At 43.7% G+C, this 16,870-nt stretch overlaps 1 protein-coding gene across 3 annotated transcripts in view; it reads left to right on the top strand.

Annotated features, from left to right (window-relative positions):
- Positions 1-16,870, top strand: part of RAPGEF5 (Rap guanine nucleotide exchange factor 5) — a 243,083-nt gene that overhangs the window by 216,482 nt on the left and 9,731 nt on the right. For 2 of the 3 annotated variants that reach the window (XM_073898944.1, XM_025873001.2), the window contains exons 21-24: positions 4,547-4,637; positions 6,766-6,816; positions 7,700-7,787; positions 13,457-13,521. In XM_073898944.1, coding sequence (XP_073755045.1) covers positions 4,547-4,637; positions 6,766-6,816; positions 7,700-7,787; positions 13,457-13,521 — 295 coding nt within the window. Of the gene's footprint in view, positions 1-4,546; positions 4,638-6,765; positions 6,817-7,699; positions 7,788-10,728; positions 11,963-13,456; positions 13,522-16,870 lie in introns of those variants that run through there. The other variant, XM_073898945.1, reaches the window with a different exon arrangement.

Raw genomic sequence — 16,870 nt, 5'->3', positions numbered from 1 at the left:
GCCCACAGTATGGACTTTGCAAATTCCTCCGCAGGCCCAGCCCAGGCTGGTCCCATCTGACCTCGGAGTCTCCCCCACTGGGTGCACGCCATGCTACAGCCCCTCTGAATCGCTGTCTGTCCCATGCACGCCATCCTCCAGACCTGGATGCGGCGTTGTTGGCTCTGCCGAAATGACCACTTCCACCTTGCAAATTGCTGTCATTCTTTAAGACCGAGGTCAGAGGTTGCTTCCTTCCTGAAGCCACTCTGACTTTCAGATGCAGGGTGAACTACTCCCTGCCGCCACTCTCCCTCACACACGTGCTTTTTCCCTTTTAACTTTTTATTATATTTATTAAACTTCTCTGTTTATATAGAATCCCTTCACTTGGCTGTGTTAGCCTCCAGAGGACAGGGGCCATTACTAATCAAACATTGACTAATCAAACCTGATATGCCTGATGCAGAACTTGGTAAATAGCAGTGACTCAGTAAAGGTTAGTTGAATGACATTTTAGTAACTTGCTGAGAGCATCTCCTAAAATACCAGATTAGTATCCTGGGACTGCTCTTCGGACAGCCTCCCAACAGAAGTAGGCAGCGTGAATCAGAATCTTTCCCAGTTGCTTCTATTTCCCATTTTATTTCTCCTTTGTCTTCCAAAATAGTTTTTACATCAAACAGTTTTGGAGTATACAGCAGTGTAATATGTTCAGGAACTATGTATTGATCACTCATTACTTGTACAGATCCTTGCGAGGGAACCATGCATTTCCATTGGGAAACCAGACTAACCCTACACCCGGTCCGTGCCTTTGAGAAGTTTGCAACCTGCTGAAGGGGATACTTTGATAACTCAGATGGCTAATGTGCAAAATGCAACAGGGGGTGCCTTATTCTGAGATCAAATTCTACTGGGGATTCGGAGGGGGGCAGCTTGTATGCCAACGATGTGGAAGACGAGGATTCAAAGACAAGTAGCGTTCAAGGCTGTGTTTGAATTCGGGGGGGAGCTGGACAGGTAAGAATTCTGAAGTGCACACCCTCCGTGGAGCTGCAACTCGCTGGAGGAGGGAGGCAGAGAGGCTCAGTGGAGGCAGACAGCGTATGGTCAGGAAAGGAACCTCATCCACTTTCACCAGGATGGAGTGTTATTTGTACAGAAGTTGTGGGAGATTAATCTGCAAAGAAAGATAAGACCAAATTGTAAAGGCTATTGAATTTCAGATGGAAGAGATTGGGCTGAATTAAGACAGGGATTCGTTGCAGTTTTCGTGCAGGTTGATCTGAAGGTAGCACATAGCCTGAACTATAGGCAAAGAGCCCCCCAGAGGTAGGGTACCTTGTTTACCTAGCAAGCGATAATAGAGGTACCCAACCTGGTGTTCGGTGTGACTGGGGATGGAAGGAGAGACATACATCAGATATTCCTAAATCTTGGACAGTTTTTATGGTGAATATTCCTTTTTTTTTTTTTTTTTTTATTTGGCCAGTGCACTCCAAACGGCCTGTGAAATTCATAAAGGTGAGGCTCTTTTGGATCGAAAGCTTTCTTATAAATGCCAGTTACTTGGAGAAATGGGACATTAACGTCCCAAGGAGTAAAATGACACCACACAGCTTAGTTCCAGTATAAGATTATATCTGTCCTCAGGGAAATGAAATATATTCACATCTTCTCCATATGGCCCCATGCTCTTGAATTATTTACTCTACTGGTCTCTCTATCCCTAGCCCATGGAATAGAATGCCAACAGAAACATGAAGTTAAATTCCTCATCATCACACTAGTAGGAATAACCAAGGGAAAACAGTAATTTCTATGACCATGAAGTGTCTCCCCTGCCTAAGGCATCTATTTGCATATTCATGTTTCCCTTCCTTCCCACGCTCCCCATCCCCCACCTCTGTGGCTTGAGTGGAGTCTCTACCCTCCCACAGACAAAGGAATGTTTGCGAAACTGGAATGTTTCAGTGTCAGTCTGTTCTTATCATGGAATGAAGGAACCTGGGTAACAAAGGATTCCAGACCAGATTGGTATCCAGTATTTGTACTGTATCAATTTGTCTTCCAGAGAAAGCATTTTTGTTCTTTTTATAGGTTCAGACGTTAGTTATATGTGCTTTTTTTTTTTTTTTTATCGTAAGTATGACTACAAAAGAGATCTGGGCCAGGAAAATTGTTGATGGGAGCTAAAAGATAAAAAGATGAGAATTCTGCCTGAGATTCCGGACAGATAAATGATGCCGAACAAAAAGAGGAGTAATAAACCTTTTTATAATGAATAATAAAACCATTTCCCCAAAAAGTCTTGTTTTCAACTCCAGCAAATGCTATCCGAAAGGCTTGCTGTATACTGGGTATTTGGGTGACAGGCAGAATATAAAAACGAAATGGATATATCCTCTAGCTGTGAGGAACCTAAAGTCCAGTGAGGAGTTACAGGACCAGGGGCTTCCATCATGTTGTAAGTGAGAGGACCTGAGAGTCAGAGAGAGCCTCCCACAGAGGTGCCTGTGGCCCAGGGCGGGACAGTTCTCCCAACCACAGGAGCCTTTCCACAGAGGAACCTCAAATCAGCACACCAAGCCTTGGAGCTGCCTCACGTCTGTTCTGGCTGGTGTGAACTTTCCAGGGGGGTGATGAGACAGAAAGGGAAGCAGAGGCCAAGTATGGATGTCTTTGGTCACCGATAATTTACAAAAACAGGTCGATTTCTAAATCATGGACCCAGAGGCATCTTTATGTGTTCATTCATGGAATATACCAGCAGCGTCCACCCAGGAGAAAGTTGGTAGAAACCGGATGAAGGGGCCAGTTAGACTGAGTTTCGGGTCCTCTCGCCAACCCCAGAGCTGCAGGCAGGGCCAGACACCGGGTAAGGAAGACTCTGAGAGGCACAGCCCATGCCCATGGAGGCTCCGTAGTAAGGAGCCTACAGGACGGTGTCTACCCCAGATACTTCGGACCCTAGGTGTGGAGGCAGTTGTGCCTTTGCCCTTTCCACTATTATGGGGACAGAACTTCCCACATGCTCCCTGATGGGACCTTGTCTGCCCTGGAGCCCAGGCCCAGCTGTACTTGGGCAGAATGCAGCCCCCGAGGCTGGCCCTGGGAGCAGCCCGCTTAGGGAGGACCTGCCAGGCACAGCCAGCTCTGTGTGTTACTCCAGAAGCAGCCCCATCCATTCTCCTGGCTCTGAACTGGACACTTTAACACACAGCCTGTGCCACTGGAAAGCCGTACCGTTTCGGGGGACAGTTTTTAGTATGTGTTGAAAACCTTTAACGTCAAGATAGCTTTTGACCAATCATGTTATGAATGACTGAATGTCTCACTTAATTAAAGGAACTATAAATCCAATTAAAAGTTTTATGCACAAAGATACTCATTGTAGCATTCTGTATTGAATTGAGAATAACCTAAATGTTAACAGTAGGGGCATAAGTAAACAAATCGTGAAATGTTTTTGATGAAGTTATATAGCCATTCATGATGATTAGAATTATCGTTATTAATTAAGAATTAATAATACACACTATAACACAGGGTAATTGAAAAAGCAGGACTCGGAGTTATACATACATTGTCCCCAAGTTCCATGTGAGCCCCTGGGGGAGATGCAGTGGAAGAGAGGGGGCATCTGGGACAAGCTGGTACTTTTTATGCCCCGGCTTACTGTTGAGCACTTTCATATTTCTTCATATTTATCAAGTTAGAGTAATTTCTTAATTTTAAAAACTTTGCTTGGAGAAGTGGTTTTTTAAAACGCCCCAGATGAAGGAGTGTCTGGAACCCCCAGGCTGTCCTGGCTGACCTGGGAGACCAAGCCTCCTCCGCAGGCTTTGAAAATGAGTGGAATTTTGACCAGTTAGGTTGAAGGGCATGATTGACGTTATGCAGAACAGATAAGCTTACAGAGTGAATGGAGCTCAATGTGATTTTATTTTGTACTTTATTTCCGCCTTTTTTTCTCTAAATGAGAAACATGGGACAGTATCCCCACAATACATGCCATATTTTACATAGATACATAATACAGTAGCTATATGGTTGATAGCAAAGAAAATGCTCCTGAATGTCATGGCAGGGGGAGCTTGGGCTGGTGAGGGGTGAGGTGAGAGGGGCTTGTCTGTCAAAACATAATGACAGCATCCTGAGTACAGAGATGGGACAAGAGAGCTGTTATAATGAGAGTATGCTACATATAAAGAAATGTAAATTCAAGAGTTTTCAGTTGAAATTGTAAATGCATCATCCAAGATAGATTTTTTGGAAGGAGGAATCTTTTGAAGTGTCCAGAGGGTGTCTGGAGCCAGATCTTTTCCTATAGGTAAGAATGAGCTAGAGTGTTTGGAATCTGTCACCTGTGAGGAACGGTGGAGGGGACACCCCCCCACACACACACAGGGGCACTCAGTGTGTGTTGGCCTTGAAGCAGAGTTTCAGCGCTGCCCTGGACTTTGAACTCTGCGGCCTAGGAGAGTCTATTCAGCTTTATCTTTTGTGGTCATCTGGCCAAAGGATGTTGCTCCAAGTACTTTGTGGTTTCTTTATTCCATAGCTGCAAAGCCCAGAGAAACCTGAATTCTTTCTTTGCTATTGTGATGGGTCTCAACACTGCTTCTGTCAGCCGGCTGTCACAGACCTGGGAGGTGAGCCTTGGGGGTCCATGTGGAAAGGGGAGGGGAGGTTAGAGATAAATAAAACTGAATGGGAAATGTTCCAGTGAAAGGCCTTTCTTTAAAATAATTTGATTTAGATGGTTTAAATGAGGTAAGTACTACTAGGGAAAAAAAAGTTAAAAATGAATGTGTCAGGTTGGACTATTTTGATCAAATCGTCTTCAAAATGGTTCTATTATTTATATAAAATACATGAAATATATATTATATATATTTTCATATATATAACATATATATATATGAAAGAGATAAAAATTGTAAAATGCTCCACAGGTAGAATTTTTTTTCTGCTCTGCTGCCATGATTGTGTGGTTCCAGCCCCGTGTTGGTCCTTTCAAAAGTGGTAACATGTGTCCAGAAGCAGATTTGCTGAGATGATAGTGAATGTAAGCTTCCAGGCCTTCTCTCTTGCAGGGCCCCCCTGGCAGTGTGTTCACATGGATGATGTATACCTTTGTAAAATATCCAGAAGTGATTTTGTATTCTTTTTTTCAAAGAGGGCCCACAAAGTGTTATGTTTCAGACCTCCCAAGTCTGGGTTCTGTCTATGGCCCTGTTGCATGATGGGGTCTACCTGGGTTCTCAGATGGAGAGGCCCACTCAAGTTAACCCAAGCTCTGGGATATGGACTCTAAGGGCATATGTGCGAAGAGCTGGAACCAGGGCATCCCTGAGTGTGGCCGGACACAGATAAGAGGGCTCTGCCCTCCCCCCCTCCCCCGGCCCCATCACCTTCTTTCTTTGGGCTTTTGTTTGTTTCTCTCTGTTCCTTGTTGACTGGCTACCTTGTTGCGAGTACCATTGGGCCTTTCTCTTTCACCATCAAGGCTGCACCCTGGTGGCCCTGACCTGCGTGTGGCTCATGCGCTCTCCTTAGCTTCTCTCCAGTCCCCTCAGCTTCAGCTCCTGTCACTACTCCATTCTGTATATGGTTTCCAGTTCTCACTCCTGCACGATAGGCCAACTATTTTTTTTCTTACATGAGATGTCAGCCCAGGGCTCTGAGCATCTTAGGGATTCACTTTCTTTGCATCAAGGGCCATTCTCCATTGCAATGCATGGTGGTGACCTGAGGGTCAGGGTCAGTGCTCCTTAGAGGAGTGCAAAAGAAAAGAAACGAAAGGCCTGCCTGCCCTGGTTAAGCAAATAAGACCTGCGCGTGCATCATAAGATGAAAGGAGGTGGACAGCCATTGCCACAATCCATCAGAGCAGGGGGAAACCAATGGCCAGCAAGGGTCAGAGGAGAGGGGAATTTGGATTAAACCTCGAAAGAAGCCTTGAGGTGCAGAAACTGAGAGGAGAAAGAATTCAGTTCAACTCAAGCAACATGCATTTCATGGGCATGTGGATGGCCTACTATGTGCAGGGCTCTGCATCCGTGCCATGGCTGATCCATACTGGGCCGGACCAATTAGAACAGAGTATGTGGTAATGGAGGAGGTCCAGAACCAATTCCCGTTGGACCCCAGGAGGGCAAGTGGAGACTCACCCCAAACCACCCAGCTACAAAGGGGCAGCATGGGAATTCAAATTCAGATTGACTGACTACTCAGAAGGGTCTGAGTTTCCTCCCATGCCACCTGCTGGTGTAGGAGATCTTTGTTCAGCGATCCTACCCGTTGGCGTGCAGGCTGTCAGGGTTTTTATGGCCTTTCACCATTTAGCCCTCTGCTGTGAAATGCGGTTATATCATTTAAGAAAAAAAAAAATGCCAGCCAGTATTACTATTTCCCACTCAGCAAGACTCTGTGAGAAGTCGAGAGCATTCGCCAAAAGTGGGATATGGAACTGAAATCCCAGTTTGTATTGAAAAATCACCAGTGTGTGGAATGTCTAACCAGCTAGATCCCTGAGTCATGTGGCCGTTACTTATTTTAAACTGTTTTTAGCAACACTCCAAGGGAATGTCACATTAAGGAATGATGAAGATTGCATGGTGAGAAGCAATCGGGGTAGAATCAAATGATAGAGGTGTTTGTGGTCAGAAACGTGACACATGGAAGCTCAGCTTAATAAACTTTCCCCCCTTGGTGCCTCTGAAAGTAACAGACTTCTTTGACCTTTTTCTTCTTTGTATTTTGTTTGTTTGATTTTAGAAAATCCCTGGGAAGTTTAAGAAACTTTTCTCTGAACTTGAAAGTTTAACAGTAAGTAGTGAGCCAAATGGGACTTACTCTTCAAATCAACTGATAGCGCCGAATTTCTTTCTAGATTGCCGTGGCTAGGACCCACACTTCACCCTGTCTGACTAGACTAGACCACTAGTCTAGAGCACTTAGTACATTAGACTAGAACACTCATACATTAAACTATAGCTTTTCCTTCTTAGAGCAGATCACTCGTACATTAAAACTATAGCTTTCCTTCTTATGGAGGGAAGAAGTTGGCAGTTAATGCTTCTTCCTCTCCATGGAGAAAAGTAGTGAGAATGGTGCTTTAGACATGATTTCCAGAATGCAGATTTTTAAGTATATAGTCCATTTCAAACGTCTACAAAATTAATTGGTATAAATGGAATGTGCAGTCAATATCTTATGCATGATTCTTTTCTCCTTTTTCTCCTTTCTACCATTTCTTAGGTTTAGATTTTTTAAAATGTCTAGGTGCTTTTCGGAACACAATAAAACAGTGTTCTCTTATTTTCTATGTATTGCCCATGCATTATGAGGGAGGTTTTTCTTTGCAGTGTACCTAACAAAAGACTTTGGGGTTAACTCGCGATAGAAATTATGCAGAGGAAACTGTACTTAAAGAACCTATTTGAGGAAAATAATAGGGCAATCAAAAGGTGCCTCCCTTTTGCAGTCATTTCCCATTATTGTAAACTAATAAGTTGACTTTTATTCATTGCCTACATTTCCTGCCCTAATTTAGTGAGTATATTCTCCTAGGAAACCTTTATCTACTTTGTTCTGAGAAAGAACCTCTCGATATCTAAATCATGTTCAAATTGTATAGCAAAAGTGGATTTAGAATTGTTTCTATAGCACATTGATTTTTCTTTCTTTTGTAATCTGCTTGGTTTGGCAGGATCCTTCCCTGAATCACAAAGCCTACAGAGATGCATTCAAAAAGATGAAACCACCCAAAATCCCATTCATGCCCCTGTTGCTTAAAGGTAACAATTTTCTATATGCTGTCTAGTTCCATCTGCAGAAATGTATCACTGTAACTGTACAGGCCTAAAAGAAAAAAGAGAGAGAGACTTGGTATATTTCTTTAGAGTAATTTTGACATTCAAACCTAACCACATTTGCCTCCTATCGGTTTTCAAATGCTCCGTTATATCTGAGGTAGCTGAAATACTTAATTGTATTTGAGAGATACCAAATGTACGACATTTTCACCTGACTCACAGAACTTGGCACTGGAAACTTGTGTTTTTAGTTTGCTCTGCTTCTAAGTGCAGTCTTAGTTTCTTGGAGTTGACCCTCCACTTAATTCAACTAAGAAGAGGGCTGAGAAAAAGAACCCAAACAGAGATCATACTCTGCGTTTGCAGCTTATATTTCCAAGAGCTAACTGCCAGGCTGCTGGTGTGTGAGAGAGACATACCTATGGTCAACCCCAGCAATATAGTTTATGAAAATTATTGGTGGAGAATGTACTGTCTTTCCAGGAGTGGCATCCATTTGGGAAAGTATGTGAGGGCTGCAAGCTGGTCCACTGACTTCTCTTCTGTAGAGCACCAAATAATTTATCCTGAAACATGTTAGTTAAATTTGCTAATGAGATCTCAATGGTCTCTTTCAAACCAAGAGGGTTCATTATAAGGAAGTTCTTTTGAATCTGGCCTGTGCTAACATTCAGTATATATCCTACCTATGTGCTTTCCAGGAAAAAGGGATTTGGTCATTTTTCTTGGCTATATTTTGATTCTTTCCAAGGGATTTTATAGGAAGACTTTTTTATATAGCCTCCACCCTTCAGAGGCTTGTAATTTCTGCTGGGTCTGGCCCCAATAACTGGACTCATAAATGTGATTCTGGAAATGAGCTGCCCTGGAACTGGATTGCTGGATGGCAGGGCCATTCTCCTCCCAGCCCACCCCACCCCCATCGCTACCCCCACTGGCAATGATGCTGATATTCCCTCCTTGGCTTCTCCCTAGAACAGCCTGAGCTTGCAGAATTACCGAGTTGCTGTGATCCCAGCAGCCTCTCATCCATTCTGCCTCTAGTAAAAAGCAAGAATCTTCCTGAAACAATACTCTATTAACACCACTGAGGCATGCAGATGCTTCATGCAAGCTGAAAAGATTCGGCTAAATGTAAATGGATGGAATAGGGAGAGATTGTAATGCCAAAATAACAATTTAAAAGTTTATTCAGGCCTCTGATTTTTATTTGCAAAATAAAACAACATCCTCAACTGGAGAGTGGGGGTGGCAGGTGGGAAGTAACACTTAGAATCTTTTAGACACAAATAGGAAACATAGGAAATGAAGACAGATTTGGGAAAGGAATTGATTTTAAGCAGAAAAAAATTTTGAAAGAAAAGTTGTAAGGTAATGGGAAATTAGTTGACAATGTCCCTTTAGCTTAATTAGATATGAGCAGTGCTTTTTGCTGTACATTTGTGATTTTCCCCAAAAAATATTTAATGCATTCAAGTGTCTCACACTTACATCTTAGCTTGGATGCAATTTTCTGCTTTACTGAGTTTATCTAGACCTCTTTGTTGGCAGCAAAACAAATTTCCTTTTTTTTCTACTGAAAATACATTCACTCTAGTAAGTTAAACATTATTTCTTTTTTTCATTAGAAGCTTTTTTGAGTTTAAGCACTTAGTTTTCCTTTTTAAATATTTTGTCATTATAAAAATAAACACGGTTAGCACTTTATATTGTATTTAAAATTATTGTTTTTGTCTGAAATAATCTCCAAAGGAATATCGGGTGAAGATTTAAAATATGTATATATCATGCCTGAAACAAAACATTTTGGAAAAAATAAACAGCATTAATTTTGGGGTTTTTTAATTGCAAAAATTTTTTAAAGTTGCGATAAACTACTTTAGAACAACGAACTTTTTAGTGAAAACTCGCCCCCCTCTCCCTTGTGCCTCCCATTTTGGGTTACTGTTAGAGAAAAAGGACCAAATTGAACTCTTTGGGTGTTAAGAAGGATTAGGCCTCCCGTGTTTCATTTTTGTGAGCCGGTCAGTTCCCAGTAAGCATAAGTAAGATTATCAAGTGAGTTCTTAACCTGAGGATCCTTCCAGCATTAGTTTTCCTGTTTCCCAGTTGAATTCTTGCCTTTTGATTTAGTTTCCCCCCTACTGTGGTACGGAATCCGTTCAGAAAGCAGATGAATGGAAAACCCTAAATAAGTGTAGGGAAGAGGATCCAGCTGAGCTAAAGTCAGAAGCAGCCGAACAGTCTGTACCATGCAGTGTTTTTGAAGATGGTAGTCCTTCCCAACAGAGTGAATTATCAACAGGTGTGTGAAGATGAACCGAGGTCCTCTGGTGGATTGTGTGTGTATCTCAGAGATGAGATGATTACAGCAGATTTGCAGGGGCGTTTAAATAAAAGGAATATTAGGTGCTTGTATATTTCTTCCTCCTCTTTTACTTGCCATCTCCAAATGGAGTCGTTTCATCCAGTGGTTCTATTACATGAAGTGTTTGGAGAATGTTCAGGTGTCTCCAGATGAACAGTGCTCATTTCCCACACTCAGCCGGGTGGGTACCCTGAACTGTTTCACAGCCCAGGGCTTTAAGTTCTGAGATCCCAGGTTTCTCTCTCTCTCTCTTTCTCTGTCTCTTTTTTCTTTTCTTTTCTTTTCTTTTCTTTTCTTTTCTTTTCTTTTCTTTTCTTTCTCTTCTCTTCTTTTCTTTCTTTCCTCTCTCTCTCTCTCTCTCTCTCTCTCGCCCCCTCCCTCCCTTCCTTCCATTTATTGGTTTATCTCTCTCACACCTTCCTCTTCACACACCTGCCACTCACCTACATCAAAACCTTCAGCCCCTTGAGCCCCCTTTTGGGTGGCAGCCCCTTCCAGCCTCTCTCTCCTTCCCACCTGGCTGAAAGCACCTTCCTTGCTCTATTCTCATGCCAGCATCAGCCTGACCTTCAAGCCCCTGAGGGTTGGGGTTAAATGAGACCACCCAAGAAGAGAAGAGACCTCAGGCTGGAGAGAAGAGAGGGAGCCACCAAGGAAACTTGAAAAAATGCAGACACACTCCATGTGCCATGAATCTGGCAAGGCGACTATGATGGGTTGTAAGACATGCCCAAGTCTATTTAGCTTGAGCTCCCAGAGAGACACAGTGGTGAGAGGAACTAGGCTCCCTGGGTTTGAATCCTGGCTGGGACAAGGAAAGCTGTGATCGTGGGCCAGCTACGTGTTCTTTGGCCCACAATTTCTTCACATTCTGTCCCGCTAGGGCTATACCTTACAGTCTTTTGTTAATGCTGTGTCTAATGCTGTTAATAAAGATGAGTGCCATTATTGCTGTGACCCCTCATCGTTATCCATGGGAACACAGGGAAAGGATGACAATGATGTAACGCCGGGGAAATGGACCAAGGGACTCAGAGATGGCGTTTGTAACCGGAGGTCTCAGGGAGTTAAGGGAGACTAGGCTTTTAGGTGGTGTGTGGTGTGTGATGTAGATAGAGTGCACACAGTGCTATTTGCCACACAAAAAACGGTAAGAGCTAACTGGGTCGACTACTCTCTAAGATTTTTTAAAAAGATTTATTTATTTTAGAGAGAGTGTGTGCACAAGTTGGGGGAGGGGCAGCGGGAGAGAGAGAATCCTGAAGCAGACTACACCCTGGGCAGGGAGCCGCATGTGGGACTCCATCTCAGCACCCTGAGATCATGACCTCAGCTGAAACCAAGTCTGGTGCTTAACCAACTGAGCCACCCAGGCGCTCCAAGGTTTTTTTTTATTTTTTAAGTAATCTTTACACACAAGGTGGGGCTCAAACTTAAAACGCTAAGGTCAAGAGTTGCATGCCCTTTTGACTGAGCCAGCCAGGTGCCCCAGGACTACTCCCTTCTAAATATGGTGACACAGAATGAAAGCTTGTAGTTCTTTTCTGAAAGCAAAGTCATGAAAGATAATAAAATAACCAGAGAGTTTGTCAGATGATCATGTAATTGTGAATTGTTTTCCTGTTAGAACATCAGTTTAAAAGAAGGGGGAAAAAATCTCAGGAAAACTTTGCAGTACTGGAAGCTGTAAGGGATGCCTTGAGGAAAGGTTTGTAGCAGGGTATCCTGTAACTATGTAACTCGTGTCGCCCCCTGGTGAGCTGTCAGAGCTCAGCGGCCAAACGCATCCCAGGCAGGTTTCCGGAGCACCTAGCTCATAGTTGCCCCATAGGGACCAGCAGAATGAAAGTCTTGATTAGATATAAATGCTTTCCCTTTCTATTTATAGGCATCTAAACCTGTTCTTTTCCCTCTTTTATGTCAGGTTACTTTAACAAGATAATTTTCATTTGGTTGCTCTCCATGTTTGTGATCTAACATGATTATTTGCAGGCTCTTTTTTTTTTTAAGATTTTATTTATTTGACAGAGAGAAACACAGTGAGAGAGGGAACACAGGCAGGGGGAAGTGGGAGAGGGAGAAGCAGGCTCCCCACCACGCGGGGAGCCCGATGCGGGGCTCTATCCCAGGACCCTGAGACCATGACCCGAGCCGAAGGCAGACGCCCAACCAACTGAGCCACCCAGGTGCCCCTGCAGGCTCTTTTAACTGTAATATATTTCTTACTTTGATTCTTGTCTTTGAGGATTCCCTTAGTGCTCAGTCATTGACCCTCTGAACTGAGTTTTTATGAGTCATCCACTCATTGAGCTTCAGCTGCTATCTTTATTTTAACTAATTCCCAAATCCCTTTCTCTTGAGGAGGCACTTCCTGGGGGTTTTATTGCAACCAAAAGGAGATTTTTGCTTGAATATCTTCTGTCACTTTAAATGCAGTGAGGCTCAAACCAAATGTAACTTTCCCTTCTTCTGAAAATATACCTTCATCCTACTTTCCTTATGTTCTTTTCATCAGTGATACTTTTTTGCATCCCTCAAGGAGGGCCAGAAATGTTGCCATTTTCTAACCTGTCCCTTTCCTCACTTCTGATACACAATCGGGCACTGGCTTTTGGACCCAAAAATCGAAATTGAAACATCTAGGGCGCCTGGGTGGCTCAGTTGGTTAAGCATCTGCCTTCGGCTCAGGTCATGATCCCAGGATCCTGGGATCAAGTCCCGCGTTGTCGGGCTCCCTGCTCTGCAGGAAGCCTGCTTCTCCCTCTGCCCCTACCCCCCTCATTCTCTCAGTCTCTCTCTCTTGCTCTCGTGCTCTCTCTCTCAAATAAATAAAATCTTTAAAAAAAAAAGAAACATCTAAATCTAGATCTTCTAACATTTTAAGTAAAGCAGGCCCCATACACTTTGCCAGGAATTGTTAAAAATCAAACACAAAGATACTAAAATTCTTTTGTTTTTGGCTATTTAGTTCTTTTCTGCTCAATGTTCTGGCCTAAAAACATAGTGGACTGGTTAAGTTATATTGGTTAAGTTGAAGTCAAGCACTTCACCCTAAGTACAAAATATATCATTGCATTTATGTTATCTTCCCACACAGACACATAAATTATGCCTTTTCACATCAAATACCATACAGATTCAATTTCAGTTTGCCTTGTCAAATTATGGAATAATGCACAATGTTTAAGAAAAATTAAGAAGTTGCACTGCATCTAGACCTTCTTAGCCCTGACTCATGATCCATTCCTAACAGCACATATATCTTTTTGTTTTTAATTTTCAGATGTAACATTTATTCATGAAGGAAATAAAACATTTTTGGATAATCTTGTCAATTTTGAAAAACTGGTATGTAAATTTCATTATTTCTCCCTTTTACCCCCTATAAGGAAAGTGTATGCTTTTCTTTCCTGCTCCAAGAAACAAATGGTTTAAGTATTTTTCTCCTTTGAATGCATCGAGGTTTCCAGGAGCTTATCTGCTGCATGTTATGCATTGTCACTAAAATGCATTCCAGTTAAAAATAGGGGTGCTAGCAAGGTTTTGAGAACCAAATATGAAAATCTGTTTTTTAGGTTTGAAAATGGAACTTCATTATGTTCACATCAGAGGTCGAGGATGTGTTACTGAGCCAGAAATAAAACTGTAAGGTTCTTTCAGTAGGAATTCACACTCGGGAGGCTAAGCTCAACTGCTTGAAAGGCATTGCTCTGTGTCTCGGTGTGCACTGCTTCCGGGGCTCAGGAGAAAGCTTTTGGGGAGGTATATTCATCTCCAGTGCGCCCCACTCAGATATGAAGGTGGAATTTGTAGGGTGTGTGTGTGTGTGAGGGCAAGTACCACGCCTCTGTCGGCCCGTGGACAGCGTGCCTCTGTGGAGACAGCAGCTCTAGCGTAGGGCTCTCCCTGGTCACCAGTGAAAGGTCCTCAGTCAGTTCCTCCTTAGACATTACTGGAGGGCCTCTTCCTGAATTATTTCTAGGACCTTCCCAGATTTTTTTCTCATGGAGTGGGCTCCTCCTCCCCTTTCAGACTGGCCTGGGACAGAGGAGGGGTTGCCTGCAAGAACTGAGCCAAGTGTAAAGTAGGAGGGCTCCAAAGAGGCCCAGTTGACGACAAGAGTGGGTCTGTCTGATAAATGAACCTTAATGTCATAGATGAGACTGTCCTTCGTAGAGATGATGCCAATGACTGTCCAGAGATCCTGACCTTCGAGTGAGTTTTTCAGCAATGATAGTGGGTTTGTGTGAACTCTTTTAGGAACTGACCCTCGGATCCCTGTGAATGAGGTCAGGCCTGTGACAGCAGGTTGAGGAAGGCAGGGCTTGCAGACCATGACCAAAGAGCAGTACAAGTTGATGAGCCCAGGCAAGGTTTGGCGTCTGACCTTTGCCTCATAAGTGCCCTACTCTTACCATCAGCTTAACTCACCACACAGAGGGTGAGGCGGCAGAGAACCCCTGTGCAACTTAAAAACCCAAATTCCTAGGATCTGGGAGACAGACATCTTGGAATATCTTGTCATAGCTCCATTTTAATCACTGGAGGATGATAGATTTGTGCCCTCTTTTTTTTTTTTTTTTAAGATTTGTTTGATGGGGCGCCTGGGTCGATTAGTCGTTAAGCGTCTGCCTTCGGCTCAGGTCATGATCCCAGGGTCCTGGGATCGAGCCCCGCATCAGGCTCCCTGCTCAGTGGGGAGCCTGCTTCTCCCTCTCCCACTCCCCTTGCTTGTGTTCCCTCTCTCGCTGCCTCTCTCTCTGTCAAATAAATAAAATCTTTAAAAAAAAAAAAAAGATTTGTTTATTTGAGAGAGAGCATGAGCAGTAGAGGCAGAGGGAAAATCTCAAGCAGACTCCGTGCTGAGCACAGAGCCTTATGCGGGACTCGATCTCACAACCCTGAGATCACCACCTGAACCAAAACCAAGAGCCGGACGCTTAACCGACTCCACCACCCAGGCGTCCCTGTGCCCAGTTATTTATTTTTTTTAAAGATTTTATTTATTTATTTATTTATTTGACAGAGACAAAGCGAGAGAAGGAACACAAGCAAGGGGAGAGGGAGAGGGAGAAGCAGGCTTCCCACCGAGCAGGGAGCCCAATGCGGGGCTCGATCCTAGGACCCCGGGCCGAAGGCAGATGCTTAATGACTGAGCCACCCAGGCACCCCTTTGCCCAGTTATTTTTAAAGTGGATGAGTCTAGGGCGCCTGGGTGGCTCAGTTGTTAAGCGTCTGCCTTCGGCTCAGGTCATGATCCCAGGGTCCTGGGATCGAGCCCCGCATCGGGCTCCCTGCTCTGCGGGAAGCCTGCTTCTCCCTCTCCCACTCCCCCTGCTTGTGTTCCTGCTCTCGCTGTCTCTCTCTGTCAATAAATAAATAAAATCTTTAAAAAAAAATAAAGTGAATGGGTCTAGGGGCGCCTGGATGGCTCAGTTAGTTAAGCATCTTGCTCAGCTGGGGTCATGATCCTGGGGTCTTGGGATCAAGCCCCATACCAGGCTTCCTGCTCAGCGGGGAGAACCTGTTTCTCCCTCTCCCTCTGCTGCTCCCCCTGCTTGTGCTCACTTGCTCTTTGTCAAATAAAATCTAAAAAAAAAAAAAAATTTTTTTTAAATAAAGTGGGTGTGTCTATAACTTTTCAAGTCCCTCTGCAGTAAGTGCTTTGGAATCAGAGCTCAGTTAGAAGATTCTAGAAGATTCTATAGTCAAACCAACACAGCCAGAAATGGATATTCAAAGTGGGGTTTTTTTGGTACTTATTTTTTAGAGATTTCTGCTACATCACTGTGTCATGTTCTAAAGATCACAGGGCACCTCTTTGCAACCAAAGGCAATAGGCGCTAATGTTCTAGACCCTATGTAGGTTCATCTCCAGTGTTTGATATTAATGAAATGATTTTGAGCAAATGAAGCCTTTGATCAATATCTCCTTCAAACCCTGGCCAGCACATCTGGTTAAGAATGCCTAACCAGCATTGGAGAGCATGTGTGAAGATGTGGGATGAGGTATGTTACACTGAGTGGAATTCTATAAAGGTCTAGTGAGTTTCCCTCTGACTAACTTAGGGGAGCATGAGAGAACAATCACACTCTTTATAAGCTGACTCTTGTCTATTGTTGAGGGCAGACTGGCAGTGGATCTCCTCCCCGAAGTGAACCAGTGGTTTGGTTAAGTTTATTGTGTTGCTGCCCCTCAGTGCCAGCAAAGTAAGAGAACAATTCGATAAAGGCCCAGATGGGAGAGAGCCTAGGAAAGATCCCTGCAGCCCTCTCTCTCCCTCTGACCAGCATCTCTGGCTTCCCCTGCTTTCTCCAACATGCCAATGGAAGCCTTTTAATGGAGTTCGTGTAGTCTAGGGTCTTGCTTTCAGATGTGTCAAGACTTCAAACTGACCACAGGGAGCGAAACAAAGTCCAACAGATAGTCCTGTTAGAGTCAGTAACTGTCTGTACCCCTTAATTCTTTAAGATGGTTTAAGGAAATAACATGGCATACTTAAGTAATCATATTCTCTTTTAAATTTTATTTCTTTAAAGATTTTATTTATTTGACAGAGCACAAGCAGGGGGAGCAGCAGAGCGAGCAGCGGGCTCCGTACTGGGAGCCCAATGCGGGGCTTAATCCCAGGGTCCTGGGATCATGACCTGAGCCAAAAGCAGACGCCCAACCAACTAAGCCACCCAAGCACCCCTC

Source organism: Callorhinus ursinus, unplaced genomic scaffold, assembly GCF_003265705.2.
Source record: "Callorhinus ursinus isolate GAN/ISIS: 27379988/994484 unplaced genomic scaffold, GSC_fseal_2.0 scaffold12, whole genome shotgun sequence".
In the NCBI taxonomy this organism is placed as follows: Eukaryota; Metazoa; Chordata; class Mammalia; order Carnivora; family Otariidae; genus Callorhinus; species Callorhinus ursinus.
The sequence above is the reverse complement of the archived record's forward strand: the minus strand, read 5'-3'. Positions and strand labels throughout refer to the sequence as shown.